The 16,901-nt window shown below is 39.5% G+C and overlaps 1 protein-coding gene across 1 annotated transcript in view; it reads left to right on the forward strand.

Annotated features, from left to right (window-relative positions):
- Nucleotides 1–16,901, forward strand: part of cdc40 (cell division cycle 40 homolog (S. cerevisiae)) — a 120,213-nt gene that overhangs the window by 94,183 nt on the left and 9,129 nt on the right. Inside the window, exons 13-14 of the mRNA XM_073055902.1 lie at nucleotides 11,308–11,384; nucleotides 15,787–15,931. Of these exons, the coding sequence (XP_072912003.1) occupies nucleotides 11,308–11,384; nucleotides 15,787–15,931 (222 nt within the window). The remainder of the gene's footprint in view (nucleotides 1–11,307; nucleotides 11,385–15,786; nucleotides 15,932–16,901) is intronic.

The following is a 16,901-nucleotide window of genomic DNA, read 5'->3' on the forward strand; positions in this document are numbered from 1 at the left end:
TTGTTCTTCTCATAATTGAAAAATGCCTTGGGGTTTTCCTTTACCCTACTCGCCAAGGCCTTCTCATGCCCCCTTCTTATTCTTCTCAGCCCCTTCTTAAGCTCCTTTCTTGCTACCCTATATTCCTCAATAGACCCATCTGATCCTTGCTTCCTAAACGTCATGTATGCTGCCTTCTTCCACCTAACTAGATTTTCCACCTCACTTGTCACCCATGGTTCTTTCACCCTACCATTCTTTATCTTCCTCACCAGGACAAATTTATCCCTAACATCCTGCTAGAGATCCCTAAACATCGACCAAATGTCCATAGTACATTTCCCTGCAAAAACATCATCCCAATTCACACCCGCAAGTTCTAGCCTTATAGCCTCATAATTTGCCCATCCCCCAATTAAAAATTTTCCTGTCCTCTCTGATTCTATGATAATCTATGATATCTTTTCCATGATAATGCTAAAGGTCAGGGAGCAGTGGTCACTGTCCCCCAGATGCTCACCCACTGAGAGATCTGTGACCTGACCTGGTTCGTTACCTAATACTAGATCTAGTATGGCATTCCCCCTAGTCAGCCTGTCCACATACTGTGACAGGAATCCATCCTGGACACACTTAACAAACTCTACCCCATCTAAACGATTGGAACGAATCAGGTGCCAATCAATATAAGGGAAGTTAAAGTCCCCCATGATAACAACCCTGTTATTTTTGCACCTTTCCAAAATCTGCCTCTCAACCTAATCCTCGGTATCTCTGCTGCTACCTGGGGGCCTACATATAAACTTTTTAACACATACAAACAAAAACAATGCATATAAGTGTCATGTTTTCATGTTGGTTTGAAAAAAAAATTACTACTTACACCTGAATTGGATCTGTCACGTTACTGTGTTGCCTTACATTATGCAATGCAGACTACTTGCATGTCTATTTGACCTCCACGGTCTCTTCCTGGCTCACCAAAGTGGTGTTAACAAGTTATTACAGTTACTTGGAGTAACTAGTTTTAGCATTTTGTGTGCCTGTTTGGCTTCATTGATGGTTGATATGAGTCAGAAAGCTGTAGATTAAAGGCTCCACCCTAAGAGTTTTATTAAAAGTCTAAACAGACAGATGGGAGTACTGGACTTTTGGAAATTTTTTTTGTGGATAAGATAATAAAGCATTTTGCTATTTGTCAAAGATTCCGTGGCTCTATTCAAAACATCAGGAAGTTTTACATGTCTTCCCCATGAAGCTAACATTACTAAAGAAGTCAGTTCCTTTAGTTACTGTTTGTTGGACTGTTTGACTCAAAATTAACTACATATTTATCTCTAGTGATTGTACTTCAAAAGTAACTGTGACTTTGAAGTGCTTATTATTTCACTAAAGACATGGAAAGTGCCATATGAATACAACCTTGTTGTTTCATTATAGGAAGCAATTTCTTCATGGCTAAGGACCAATGCCGTGAACTAATATTTAAGTGTAGGTTTTTAGAGTATAAGCATAATTCTCTGACTTTGTAAAATCCAAAATCTCAATGATCTTCACTGATTTCTTGTTGATCACACTTTTAACTTCCGTTCAAACTGTTTTGGTGTCATGATTTTTAAATGAAAAAGCCTGGGAATTCCTGATGTTTTCTCAGGATGGGGAAATTTGATTTTTGGTTGTGGTTTGGAGCAGCTGTTAAAACTGAAGTTCTGGAATATGTCCAGATATTGTGGAACGTGTAAGTGTGTGACCTACGCACAGACGTGGACGCCTCAATTTGTCTGTCCATTCTGTTGTTGATCTTCATGTGGAAATGCCAAAAACCTGTCTTGTAGGATGTACCAAAAAATGTGCTGGGAAATTGCCACTTGGGTCCTTTGCCAGGCCAGATCTGGTACAGGATTCCAGTCCCCATTGATTTCAGTAGGGATTATAGAGCATAATTTAGTTTAATGGTGTAATGTTCTTAGGGAAGGAATCCAGATTTCTATTTTAGACAGCTGAAGGCATGAACACTAATAGTGGTGCAGTTAAAATTGAAGATGCACATGGCTCTAGAACTAGAAGAGTGTGGAAATCTTAAAGACTTAGAGAGCTTGAGGATGTGTCCATTTTATGGAAGCCACTAACTGAACCAAAAATGTGATCCTAAGTGACATTTTATCTTCCATTGGGAGCTTGCCTTGCATCTATTTCAGGCTTTCTTCTGCAATGTTTCTAGCTTTACACGAAATGTATAGGAGACCTTGAATTAGATTGGAATCATAGAAAACTACAGCACAGAAATGGGCCCTTTGGCCCATCTAGTCCATGCTGAACCATTTAAACTACCTAGTTCCATCGACCTGTACCCGGACTATAGCCCTCCATATCCCTCCCAAAGCTATCCAAACTTCTCTTAAATGTTGAAATTGAAATCACATCCACTACTTGTGCTGGCAGCTTGTTCCACGCTCTCACCACCTTCTGAATGAAGATGTTTCCCATCATATTCCCTTTATATGTTTCACCTGTCACCCTTAACCCATGACCTCTAGTAGTAGTCTCCCCCAACCTCAGTGGTAAAAGGCTGCTTGCACTTACCCTATCTATACCACTCATAATTTTGTATACCTCTATCAAATTTCCTCTCAATCTTCTCTATTCTCAGGAATGAAATTCTAACCTATTCAATCTGTCCTTGTAACTCAGATCCTCCAGACCTGCCAACATTCATGTAAATATTCTCTGTACTCTTTCAATCTTATCTACATCTTTCCTGTAAGTAGGTGACCAAAACTGCACACAATACTCCAAATTAGGCCTCATCGTTGTCTCATTCAATTTCAACATAACATCCCAACTCCTGTACTCAGTACATTGCTTTATGAAGGCCAATGTACCAAAAATTTCCTTTACAAGCCTACCTACCTGTGCCGCCACTTTCAATGAATTATGGACCTGTATTCCCAGATCCCTTTGTTCTACCACACTCCTCAGTGCCCTCCCATTCACCGAGTAAGACCTACTTCGTTGGTCTTACTGTAATGCAGTACCTCGCACTTGTCTGCATTAAATTCCATCTGTCATTTTTCAGCCCATTTGTCTAGATCCCGCTGCAAGCTCTGATAGTCTTCCGTGTTGTCTACCACACCCCCAATCTTGGTGTCATCGCAAAATTGCTGATCCATTTACCACATTATCATCAGACCATTGATATAGATCACAAGTAACAGACCCAGCACCAATCCCTGCGGTACAGCACTAGTCACAGGCCTCCAGTTAGAGACTACTACCACTCTCTGGCTTCTCCCACAAAGCCAATTTATTACATCATCTTGAATGCCAAGCGATGGAATCTTCTTCACCAACTTCCCATGTGGAACCTTGTCAAATGCCTTGCTGAAGTCATGTAGACAATATGCGCTGCCTTGCCTTCATCAACATTCCTGTAACTTCCTTGAAAAACTCTTGGTTTGACACGACCTACCATCCACAAAGCCACGTTGACTATCCCTAATCAGTCCTTGTCTATCCAAATACTATACCATTGATTATATACAGACAGACAGACATGCTTTATTGATCCCGAGGGAAATTGGGTTTTGTTACAGACGCACCAACCAAGAATAGTGAAGAAATATAGCAATATAAAACCATAAATAATTATAAGTTAATCATGCCAAGTGGAAATAAGTCCAGGACCAGCCTATTGGCTCAGGGTGTCTGACACTCCGAGGGAGGAGTTGTAAAGTTTGATGGCCACAGGTGGGAATGACTTCCTATGACGCTCCGTGTTACATCTCAGTGGAATGAGTCTCTGGCTGAACGTACTCCTGTGCCTAACCAGTACATTATGGAGTGGATGGGAGTCATTGTCCAAGATGGCATGCAACTTGGACAGCATCCTCTTTTCAAGTGTGCTTTATTAATTCATGTTACATTCTTAAGATTATTTTTTTCCCATCCCATCTCGGATTTGATGAATCTCCCAAGTACTATTTTAAAAATACAAGGCAACAATAGAAGGATAGTGGATTTGGTGTGTTCAGTCAAATTTAAGCTTGCCAAGTTTTTTTTTATACAGCTTCTGGACAGCTGGATTGAATTGTAACCCACATAGCCAGTTCCATGTTATCCATACTTACATATAGTGTTACATATAGGAAATAGAAATATTAAATGTAAATATACAATGGGGGGGGTCTTGAGTTACAAAGTGCACTGTATGAGAAGGATTTGGGTGTCCTGGTAGACTCATCACTACCAACATCTCAACAATGCACAGAAGCAATTAGGAAGGCTAATAGAACGTTGGGCTATATAATGATCAGTATAGTTCAAGCCTAGAGACATTCTCCTTAAGCTGCATAATGCGCTTGTGAGGCCACAGCTTGAGTGCTGTGTACAATTTTGGTTTCCATATCTTGTGAGGGTTGTGAATGCACTGGGGAGAGTTCAGAAAAGGGCGACGAGACTCATTCCAGGTCTGCGGGGTATGAACTATGAAGATTGAAAGAATACAATCTTTTTAGCCTAAGTAGATGTAGAATGAGAGGAGACATGATAGAAGTGTTCAAAATCATTAAGGGCACAAGTAAGGTGGATGCCAGCTGGTACTTCAGAATTAATCCATCATCAAGGACATAGGGCCATGGGTGGAGACTGGTTAAGGGGAAATTTCAGACTAACATGAAGAAGCATTTCTTTACACAGCAAGTTGTGGACACGTGGAATAATCTACTTGCGTGTAGTTTAGAGTAGTACCTTAGAGACTTTCAAATTTAAACTCAATGGTTATTTCAAAACACTATATGAATAGAAATTCAACAAGCTTTGTTGGGCCAGATGGCCTGCTCTTGTCAAAAATGTCCTAACGTTCTAAATCCCAGGAAAAAATTTGAGTTTTACCAAGAAACAGGCATAGGTCATTCAATACTTCGAGCCTTCCAATAACTAGCAGCAGTATTTCATGTAATATAGTTCTTGACTTGCTTATCATTATATAATTTTGATGTTAATGTTCAAAAACTTTTATTACCCTTGCATATCAAATTAATTTGTCCCCACGGTCAAATTAAGATTATGTCTCTTCCAGAAGGAACATATTCTACTCTGCATGACAACCCTGAAATCAGTGACTCCCAATATAAGCCATTGCTTATTTTATTGGTAATATTGTATTAATAATAATATAGGTAATAGCCACATTGATAATATAATAATATTTCTAGAACACTTTTCATACACATCATGTAGTTCAAAGCTCTTTATGATGGGATAAAGTGCAAACATGAAAATAAAAGACAAAATAATGTTAGTTAAAAGCAAGATTAAATAAATGGGTTTTGAGCTGTTGTTTAAAAGTATCATTTGAGCCTGCATCCTTTATAGTTTTAGGTATTAAGTTCAACAGTTTAGGAGTGTAGTTCAAAAAAGCTGACTCACCGATTTTCTTTACCTCTTGTGGCTCTGAGGCCAGCTAAAAGTAGTTCAGTTTTATCTTCATTTAGTTTTAGGGATTATTGCTCATCCATTTGTGTATTCCAACCGTACCAGAAGTCAGAGAAGATGGGGGTGTTATTGGTGTCAGGCTCATCTGAGATGTACAAACTGCACAATTGTATGTTATCTGTATAACTTTGGAAATCTAGATGAGTACTTGAATCGTCAATGCATAGAAAGCTATGAGATTCAAACAGATGGGTATTTAATAGAGTACATGGACAGTGACGAGGGCAAGGGCTGTTTCTGTACTGTTTGACTCCTTTACTACTTGCATTTATAAACTGGTTCATGTTTGTGCAAGACGTGAAATTAAAATTAAAAAATGCCTAAAGAGGGTCTTCAACATGAAATGTTAACTCTGTTTCTAATTCCACAGACTGCCTGACCTGCTGAGTGTTTTCAGCTTTTTCTGTTTTTATTTCAGATTTTTGTTGTCTGCTGGTTTTTAATTTACATGTTTGTACAGAATTTCCAGGCAAATAGTGAACTCTTTTCTTTATTGAGAACATAATCCGAAGGCTGAGGTGTTTCAAAATGATTATTTTACAATTGTCAACACTTGAAGCAAAATTGCCAAGTTATGTGTGTATAACAACATTTGGGTTTCACATTGAACAAAATTGGTAAAGTTGAACTGATGAAGTTCCCAAAGATTGGAAAGTCATTGTTTATGAGTGTAGCCATTCAGCCTGTCATCATTGGTGGGGAAGATACTGGAACGACAGGATCTAGCAGTGTTTGAGTAGACAGGGCCTGATTAGGAGAAGTCAGCATGATTTTGTGCTTGGAAACGGATGCTTCTGTTACTCAATACATTTAAAGCCCTGTCCTTATTTCAGAATCAGAATCAGAATTGCTTTATTGCCAGTATGTGAAGCATACCAGAATTGATTGTGGTTCTGTGCCACGCATAAAACACAGCACAATACCATAACAGACAACGCAATAGCAACCAGCAATTTACAAAACAATAGTGCAAAGTCATGAGCGATCAACAGTTAGCAAAGCGGTCACGTGCAAAAATGTCAATAATCAAACTTAAATAAATGTGCACATATGAACAGACCCAATAACTATCAACAGAACAAGGAGAGCAGGAAAGGCCATTTAATGGATGTTATTCAGAGATGTTTAGGGTTTTACACCTGACTGAGTTTTGTTGAGCAGTTGGATAGAAGCTTCAGAGGTGACATGTAGTCCTGGTGGTGATGGACTTACAGTGTCTCCCTGATGGCAGTTTGGTGAATGGGTAACTGCTAGGTTGTATGGAGTCAGCAATAAATTTTTCAGCTCTTTTCATCACTGTGGCAATGAACAAGTCTTTTAATGTCAGTAGCTAACAGCCAGTGATTTTCTCCACTGAGTGGACTACTTGGAACCTGGTCTTGGAGAGGGAGAAGGCGACAGAAAACTAAAAGGTGGTTACAACACTCTCAATGATGACTGAGTAAAACTCCATCAGGATATGCCCTGAGATGTTAAGTATCCAAAGCTGACTGGTTTCCAAAATGCATCACTTCATACCTATCAGAATTAAATTCCATCTGACGGTTTTCTACCTAACTTACCAAAAGAGGAAAATCAAATGCCCTCTTGCCGAGTGATTACCGTAACAGGAGTCAAGTAACATGTTACTTTGAGCTGTTTATTACTGCTGTAATGAGAACATGATTTAGGTCAAGATATTTTAAATGACAGAAATGTGGGAAAATATTACTGTACTTGAGATGTGTTATATAAAATGTAGAGATGGATTAAATTAGTACTCATACTAAGAATAGTTTGTTTTTCAAGAATGTTTCAGAATCTTTCTGCACAAGCTGCAGAATCCTAAGTAATGACTATTGTGCCAAGCTAAAGGAAACCAGATGGTTGAGCAGAAAATCATGGGCAGCTCTGAAATACTTGGAGGAAAAAAAAATCACAATGTGGTGCTATGATTCTATATCATCTCCTATATTGTAATGAGAGAATACATCTTTTTGAATTATATTTTGAATCTATCTAGTTGGAGAATTGTTTTTTTAAACTGTTTTGCAATTCCATTTTTCATACATCTGCTCCTCTTGCTGTTTGTACCTGCTGTGAATCAGATTCAAAGAAGTATTTCCTTTTAATGAAATATCCACTAGTCTATGCATTTTAATAAAAGGCGTGCAAACACTGCCCTAAGCTAACATGCATTACCTTGTCTCTAACTCATTGGTCAGTAATTGAGACTATTCATAGAGCTCAAAGCCACAGCCAATCATAGTGGCAAATTTCACATCTGATTATTGCTGTAGTGACTCAAAATGTCCTTTTGCTGATCAGCCATCCAAATGATTATGATTTTTTTTGTTGTTCCATAGACCGTGGAGTTTTATTTTTCTCTTTTTATCAGAAATGTATAAAGTGATTCAGTTCAATATGACCTCAGGGAGTGAAATTTCACTTGGAAGTTAAATTATTTTGCCCTTGTTACGATGTACTCACAAACACATTTTCTGGAAGGTCTAGTATGTACCGTATGTTAAAACTAGCATGTTGTAGTTAATCCAAAGGTCCATGGAGATGACCACTCTAATGGAATACACGTTACAGTGAGAATTGGGCTCACAAAGGAAGCCAACCTGAAGCCCAGGTTCACAGATCTTGACGGATAACAAGGAGATCTTTTATGTTACATGTGGAGACCCAAACTATACAGAATCAGGAGCATTGAGTGATGTGGAAGGCCTTAATACTGACTACAGATTTGATGTTTGTAGAATCATTCAGCATATTATCAATCCATTTTACCCAACCCATCCATGCCAGCCATGACCATAAGGCGCAGAAGCAGAATTAGGCCATTCAGCCCATCGAGTCTGCTCTGCCATTCCATCATGGCTGATCCTGGATCCCACTCAACCCCATACACCTGCTTCTCACCATATCCTTAGTTTCCTGATCAGCCAGGGCATCAATCAACTTCCACCTTAAATATACACACGAACTTGGCTGCACCAGTCTGTGGCAGGGCATTCCACGTATTCCCGACCCTCTGGCTAAAAAAAAATTCCTCCTTACCTCTGCTCTAAAAACTTTCCCTCAATTTTGAGGCTGTACCCACTAGTTCTGGATACCCCCACCATAGGAAACATCCTCTCCCCATCCACCTTATCTAGTCCTTTCAGTAAGTTTCAATGAGCTCTCCCTGCATTCTTCTAAATTCCAATGAGTACAGGCCCAAGGCTGCCAAACGCTCCTCATATGTTAACCCCTTCATTCCCAGAATCATCCTCCTCTGGACTCTTTCTAATGACAATACATCCTTTCTGAAACACGGCCCCGAAACTGTTGACAGTACTCCTAGTGTGGTCATAATAATCTGTTCACCCAGCACTTGATCCATAGAGCCTTCTGTGTATGTTATGTACAGTAATAGGAATAAAGGCTTAGGCACAAATTGATGCAGCTACATATACAAAACTTTTGCACAGTACTTTAATAATTTTATGTATTGCACTGTACTGCTGCAGTAAAAAATAACAAATTTCATGACATGTGAGTGATGATAAATCTGATTCTGATTTTGGTCTCTTGTGAACTGAGAGTGGGAAGGGGGCAGGGAGAGGGGAATCATGGTTGGGAAAAGGGGACGGGAGAGGGTAGGGAGCAGGAAGCATCAGAGAGACATTTTGTAATTGTCAGTAAACCAAATGTGTGGAATCAAATGACCTTACCTGGTGTCTCAGGGCTGGGTGTGTCTGAACCTGCCTGGCTCTCCTTCTCTACTACCTGTCCCACACCCCTCTTGTGGCACTCCACCCTCGCCATTCCCAACATCCTGCGCTCCCTCTGGGTTTACAAGCTCGCTCTCTGCTCCACTTTGACAAATTACAGTACTTCATGGAAGTCTCAGGCACCCTGGCTATATATATGTGCCTGAGACGCTTGCACAGGACTGTACCCTTTCCTCAGATATGGGAGCACTATCACTGAGATGAGCTGGCAATAGGAGTAGTGACGATGAATAATTGAATACAGAGGCAGATGTATTCTGGCATGTATTAAATGCAAAATAATTGATTCACCACCCCCTTGTGTATGCTTTGTGATTATGGGCTGGTTTCCTTCCAACAGCAGCTGTTCAATGGAGATTTGATAGAACTATTCGAAATCATGAAAAGTATTGAAAGAGGAAATAGGGTGGAATTGTATTGAGACAGCAGGGTACTTTAATGTGAAAAGGGACCTTTCGTGTCAAGAGGAGAACAAAGATTTCACCATCAATTATGAATCTTGAATACACAGTTCAGAAGAATGATGATCGTAAGTGCAATGATAATGTTGAAAAGACAATTGTACAGTGTGTGGAGAAAAATTATACAAAGCTACAAGTGGACTAATTGGAAATCTCCTTCAAAGAGGTAGTAACATAATGGCCTCCTGTGTATCTTTATTTGAACTGTGAGTTGGTAAACTCTAATTTGCAGTCCCCAATGTGAAGTTTGTCTTTCCCCTTTCACTCCTGATGATGCCATTACTAAGCCATTTGTGGTCAGTTCTTCTAATACATAATGGAGTAATATTGATAAAGGTTAACACCTAAAATAGCTGCAGATGACCTTGTGTCTTCATCACTCATTCAAACTAAATGCTTCAAGAATTCATTGAATAATTTACAAAAGAAAAATGAAATTAATCCAATATGTATAACTTCCAACAGTGCCTCAGTATTGTAATAATTTTTTGCTTTTGTTGTTGTGAATCCTGCAGATGATATGATTAAATTGTGGAGATGGGTTAATGGTAATAGACTTGTACAAATTTCATCAAATCTGTATTATAAAGGAATTCTAAACATGAGAAAGTCTGCAGATGCTGAAAATCCAAAGCAACAAACAGAAAATGCTGAAGGAACTCAACAGGTCAGGCAGCATCAATGGAAATAAAAAAAAAACAGTTGATGTTTCAGGCCGAGACCCTCCTTCAGAACTGGAAAAGAAGGAGTGGCCTTTTACATCTTTTTCATCTGCCTATCCCACCCCACTCCTGGGTCCCCTCCTCCTTCTCTTATGGTCCACTCTCCTCTCCTATCAGATTCCTTCCTCTCCTTTACCTTTCCTACCCACCTGGCTTCACCTATCACCTCTAGCTATCCTTCCCCCCCCACCACCACCTTTTTATTCTGGGTTCTTCCCAGTCCTGAAGAAGTATCTTGGCCCAAAAATCGACTGTTTATTCATTTCCATAGATGGTGCCTGACCTGGTGACTTCCAGTGGGATTTTGTGTGTGTAAAGGAATTATTCCGCTTTGAATAGGAGCTCCTGCATACCCAAGCAGCTATTGCTTTAAACAAATTCAGTTACAGAGAGTTTTTTGGCATTCATTTCTTTGGTACAGCTGTAACCATTCTCGTGAGATTCCTAAACATGGTTCTTTATTAAAAATAAACACTCCAAGGTGTTTACATTCTTCTTTGCCCCTTACATTTCAGAAAAAATATCAGTGGTTCTGTGCTAAGATGTTCATCATCCGTTTGAAGTGCATTCTTTCCTTTCATGGTGTGGTTTATTGTCGAATGTAATCTTCAACTTAATAATGTATCTTTCTTTTCTTTTACCTCTTTATAAAACGTTGCTGCATTTTAAAATGTAAACGCTATTGTTGAGATGTTCTATTAGAGCTTTTCATTTCACTTATTCATCTCTCTGACAGTTTGGATTTTGTGTGAGCACACATTTCGTGCTTTTAGAGTATTTTGCTCCCTGCACCTTTGGAACTCCAGTATGAATTGTGTGAACTTCAACAAAAATGTATTTCTCTCCCCACCCCCACACACATTTTATAAGCCTTTGTTGTTATTCCTACAGGGATATTCCTGTGGACTTCAAATACATTGCTGAGCCAAGTATGCACTCCATGCCTGCAGTGACATTGTCACCCAATGGTGAGTTTGTATAATCTCTGAACCTACCTTGTTATCCAGCCCATTAAGGCACCGTCTCACTTCATTGCAACTATACGATGTTAATTTTGGTTGATCATAACGATATGGTTCCGTTAACATAGTAAAATGCCCCAGAAGAGTATTATAGCAACACTTTCAAACAAAATTTCACACTAATCCCTACAGAAATGTTAGGGTAGATAGCCAAAGGGTTAGTCCAAGATGTAGTTTTAAGGAATATCTTAAGGATTGAGTTTAGGGGCCGAGAGGTAATGTTGCAGCAATATAGGACCCTGGTCAGACCCCATTTGGAGTACTGTGCTCAGTTCTGGTCGCCTCACTACAGGAAGGATGTGGAAACAGTAGAAAGGGTACAGAGGAGATTTACAAGGATGTTGCCTGGATTGGGGAGCATGCCTTATGAGAATGGGTTGAGTGAACTCGGCCTTTTCTCCTTGGAGCGACGAAGGATGAGAGGTGACCTGATAGAGGTGTATAAGTTGATGCGAGGCATTGATCTGGTAGATAGTCAGAGGCTTTCTCCCAGGGCTGAAATGACTAGCACATGAGAGCACAGTTTTAAAGTGTTTGGAAGTGGGTACCAAGGAGATGTCAGGGGTAAGTTTTTTACTGGGTGAGTGCATGGAATGGGCTGCCGATGATGGTGGTGAAGGCAGATACGATAGGGTCTCTTAAGAGACTCCTGGACAGGTACATGGAGCTTAGAAAAATAGAGGGCTGTGGATAACCCTAGGTAATTTCTAAAGTGAGGATATGTTCGGCACAGCTTTGTGGGCCAAAGGGCCTGTGTTGTGCTGTAGGTTCTCTATATTTCTACGATTAGAGGTAAATAGATGTGGACGTTTGGAAATGGAATTGCAGAATCTGGGACAGGAGGCAATGATGGAATGATCAGAACAGGAGATTAAAAGAAACAATATGTGAGAAATACAGAGAATTTGGAGGACATTTGGTTGGAAAATATGTCTGTTAATACAGGTGAAGGATGAATAAGACTTGGTGAGAGTGAGGACAGTGGGTAAATAAGGTGAAAGGTGGACACTGGACCAAAGAACAATTCAGGTAGGTCAGGTAGAGATGGTGCTGCAGAAAGGGAATCAAGACCAAATGCAGTGTTCAGCTGAAGAATAATTAAAGTACCGGTACTACTTTGACCCAGGATTTATGTCTGCAGTGATCCCAATCTTGTGTTCAAAACAAAAACAGCAATTGCTGGATTTACTCTACAGGCCAGGCATCATCTGTAGGTAGACAAACAGAGGTAACAGCTTAGATGAGTGATCTGTCATCTGAACTAGGAAAAGTTAGAACTCAAACGTGTTTAAAACTGCAGAGGATGAGTTTGGGTGGAGGAAACAGGAAAATATGTTCATGATAGCGGGGAGATCAAGAGGAAACTGGTGACACAATAGGCAGTAATGACAGTTAGGGTTTCTAGATCACAGTTGATCTATCTGAAAGAGATGTAAATTAATGGAGATGAATGATGTCAAAGAAAAGGCTAGGGGAAAAAAAAGCAGTGTTCATCTGAAATAAAAGAAAATCCTGCAAATAGTATTCTGGCCAATCCTGACATAAATCAGAAGTGCTACTTACCTAAGACTTTTGATCTCATTGTGAAATCCTGAGGGTAGTAATGTGCTTCATCAGGGAGATGCTGCTCTTCCTCGAGTTTACTTTGGGTCCAAAATGTTAAATTTTAGCAGGTGGAAAGTTAAAATTGCTTTAATTCTCCATCCCACTGACACACTTTTCTCTTCTCTTGCTGTCTCTATGCAGCATGGCCTGCTAAGTATTTCCAGTATCTTAGTTTAGATTTCCAGCAACTGTTGGGTTTTGTAACATTCGGTTCCGACATCTTTTCCTCACTCTTTCCTCTGACACATTCACCTCTTTTTGTGTATACCTCGAGTCAGCTCAGCAGCAAAACAACCCTTTACTACCTTTCTCATTCACTCAGTCTCCACTGTCACACACATGCTCGTTGTTCTTTCTCTCCTTTCTCTGCAATTTGATTTTGAAACATGTTTGATTTCGGTCTTTCCCTGGTTCTGATGAGAGTTCATTGACTTGGAACATTAACTCTCTTTCTCCTTCCACTGATGTCACCTAATCTATTATTTCCAGCATCTTATGTTTTCTGTTAAAGATTTGCAACATCAGCGGTTGTTTCCCGGTTTTGTCAAGTTTCTTGTCATAAGCACAAGTACATGTATGCACAGATGGAATGAAAAACTTACTTGCAGCAATATCACAGGTACACAGCGTCATATGAGCAGCGTTCACAAGGAAAACATAAATAATGCACAATTCTTACAAAAAACAGACACATTTAGAACAAAGGTAAGTCCATTTTAGTGCAAAGTGATCCTAGTGTTGCTAATCTGTGATGATTCGGGCTTTGCTGGTTGATTCATGAACTGAATGGTTAAAGCAGCTGTTCTTGAGCCTGGGTGGTGTGGGACTTCAGATTTGTATACCTTCTGCCTGATGCTAGTTGTTGCAAAAATAGCGTGGCCCAGATGGTAGGGATCTTTGATGTTGTCTTCTTGAGGTTGCACCTTCTATAACTAGTATTAATGTGGGGAGGGATGTGCCTGTGATGTATGTTATTGAAGTATAAGTGAATTCCAGTTAATTGGGATATGTTTTGGTCCAATTAATCGGCTGACCTAATTAGCCAATGTGTAATAGAAATAGTTAAAAAGGTATTTAAAAAAAGACAAACTGAGTAACAAATTATGCATTTAAATGAAATACAGAATAAATTAGAAGACTTCAATAGTACTACAGTACTATAAAATTCATCCAGTGTATGCAATGAACAAAATCAGTGCAGACACCTTGTCAGATAACGGACTGCCTTCATACAATGCTATTGACAATTTCATCCTCCAAATCTTCATTTTCATTGTATCATTCAAGGTCATTGAAAATATCTTCAAATTCTTTGTAATTCCTATCTTGATGAAGTAAAATCATTTCATCTTCACTCCCAGCTGTTTCTGGCATGTCCAAGCCTGAATGCTTGAAAGTGCAGTGAGCAAGACAGTTCGGAATTCTCTTACTGCTTATTTTGCTCCAACTATCAGTAATGAAAATCACTGCTTTTTGCACATGAGCACACGCAACGGATGCTAATTTAAAAGTTGTTCACTCAAGCATGATGTTGTGTCTAATGACCACAGAATTGCGTGCGCCGAACACTAGTTGGAACCTGTTCAGCAACGGTCTCCAGCCCCATTTAAGCGGCATAGTGTGTCAGATAAACAAAGGGAATCCCAGCAATTTTCTTGATTGCTTTTTGTTCTTTAAGATTTGTCCCAAATACACGGCTGTCCCAGTTAAACAGAATCCACTGTATTTTGCTTCCTATTTTCCTAAGGAAGGATTTGAGGAACAGGAACGCTTGGTAGTTGATTGCAACAGGAATTTCTCTGGAGTACAGTCTGACGGTTTGGTAGATGCTATAACATCACCATTGGAAAAAATGAATGATGGGTTTGATCAGTTTGCATTGACAGTTTATACGAATGTTTATGTTATAGCTGAGAATGACACGTGGACAAGATGTGTTTTACTATAAATGTACTTTATTGAAACCAGAGGCAAAAAATTATCTGTTCTTACACAAGAATCTGTTGCCTAACCTGATATAGTAGCTGATGCTGTTCGTTTAAAAGACAGATCAAACTCAAATATCTTTGCAAATCATTGATTGTTTGTACCACAATTTCAACCATTAAATCAAAAATTATTAACAAACAAGAGAAAATTTGTGGATGCTGGAAATCCGAGCAACACACACAAAATGTTGGAGGAACTCAGCAAGCCAGGCAGCATCTAGGAAAAGAGTACAGACAACGTTTTGAGCTGAAACCCTTTGGCAGGAATCAAAAATTATTATTATTGTGGTTAATGCTACTTCTGAGCAGAAAATCCAAAATGTTGTCCAGGTGAATTAATTTTAGATTAAAAATGTAATTTTTTTTCTCTACCTCACAATCCCTCTCTCTACCCACTGTCCCTACGTGGTGAGTTCTGCTCCTGTACCTGTGCTTGTAATTGATGTTAGAGAGAGCTGCACTAGGTCAGCCTAGTTAACATCCTGTATTTCCTTCCTGCAAGGAAGAAACTGCCTTGTGTATCTGACAGGATACAGATCTTCCCTGTGTGGGAACTGCAGACTTAGTACATGTTCCATTGCTCAGTGTGTCAGGAAGTTAGTTCAGCAATAAGAACTATTTCCTTAATATAAAAAGCAGGAGGTAAAAATCTCAGATACTCCTGAATCTGAAATCAAGCTTAAACTCTAAAAGGGAATTTATGGAGTGTTTAACTGGTGTACAAACTAGATTCTTTTTCTTTCTTCTTTTTGTAGGAAAATGGCTGGCATGTCAATCGATGGATAACCAAATTCTAATCTTTGGAGCTCAAAACAGATTCCGATTGAACAAGAAAAAGATCTTTAAGGGCCACATGGTGGCAGGTTATGCTTGTCAGGTGGATTTCTCACCTGACATGAGGTAAGTTGCTTCGTTGTAAATTTTTGGAACACTGAATTCTGATTTTTTTTTTGTTGCTTTTAAATGGTCCTATTCAAATCTAGTACTCTCAACTTATCAAGGTGAATGAATACATCTCCAACAATGCTCGAGAAACTCAGTGATATTCAGGGCAAAGTCCTCATGGAGGTGTGGCAAATGGTAAAGCTGATCAACTACAGCAGTGCATAGGTAGTTTAGCTAACTGGGCAAATGAAATTTAACACAGAAGTGTGAGACAATCCTTTCTTGAGGAGCGGAGCTTAACGACAGAGGAGGTAGCAAAGACAGCAGTGCTGAAATCCGGAGCAACAAACAGTCAGCTTTAGGAACACAGTAGGTTGAGCAGCATCTGCAGGAAGAAAGGAGTTTTGGGTCCTCATGTAGGGTTTTGACTTGAAGTATTGACAGTTCTATTCCTCCCACTGATTCTGCCTAACCTACTGAGTTTGTCCATCAGAGTATTTGTTGCTAAATGTAATCGCATGTTTCTAAACAATGTACAAAACAGAGGGACCAAGGGACTGATATTCACAACCTGAAGCCAACAGGACATATTGAGAAAGTAGATAGCAAGCAGTATGATATTTTGCACTTCATCAATAGAGAGATTCAGAATAAAAGCAACAAAGATTTTTTGAACTTTTATAAATCTTTGTTAGGCCACCACTGGAGTAGTACATCCTTTACTGGTCACTTAATGTTAGGAAGGGTGTGGAAGGTTAGGAAGGAAAGGTGTTAGGAAGGGAAGTCCTTGAGAGGGTGCCAAGATTTATCAGACTATTTCTATGGACAAGGGATTGTCACTACAAGGTGAAGTTGATAGAGTCATACAACACAGAACCAAGTCCTTCAGCCCAATTGGTCCGTGCTAAGATCTCCCGTCCAAGCTAATGCCATTTTCCTTTATAAACTCTCCAATCCATGTACTCCACCTGTGCAACTATCTTTT

The sequence above is a fragment of the Hemitrygon akajei genome, chromosome 9 (assembly GCF_048418815.1).
Source record: "Hemitrygon akajei chromosome 9, sHemAka1.3, whole genome shotgun sequence".
Classification (NCBI taxonomy): Eukaryota; Metazoa; Chordata; class Chondrichthyes; order Myliobatiformes; family Dasyatidae; genus Hemitrygon; species Hemitrygon akajei.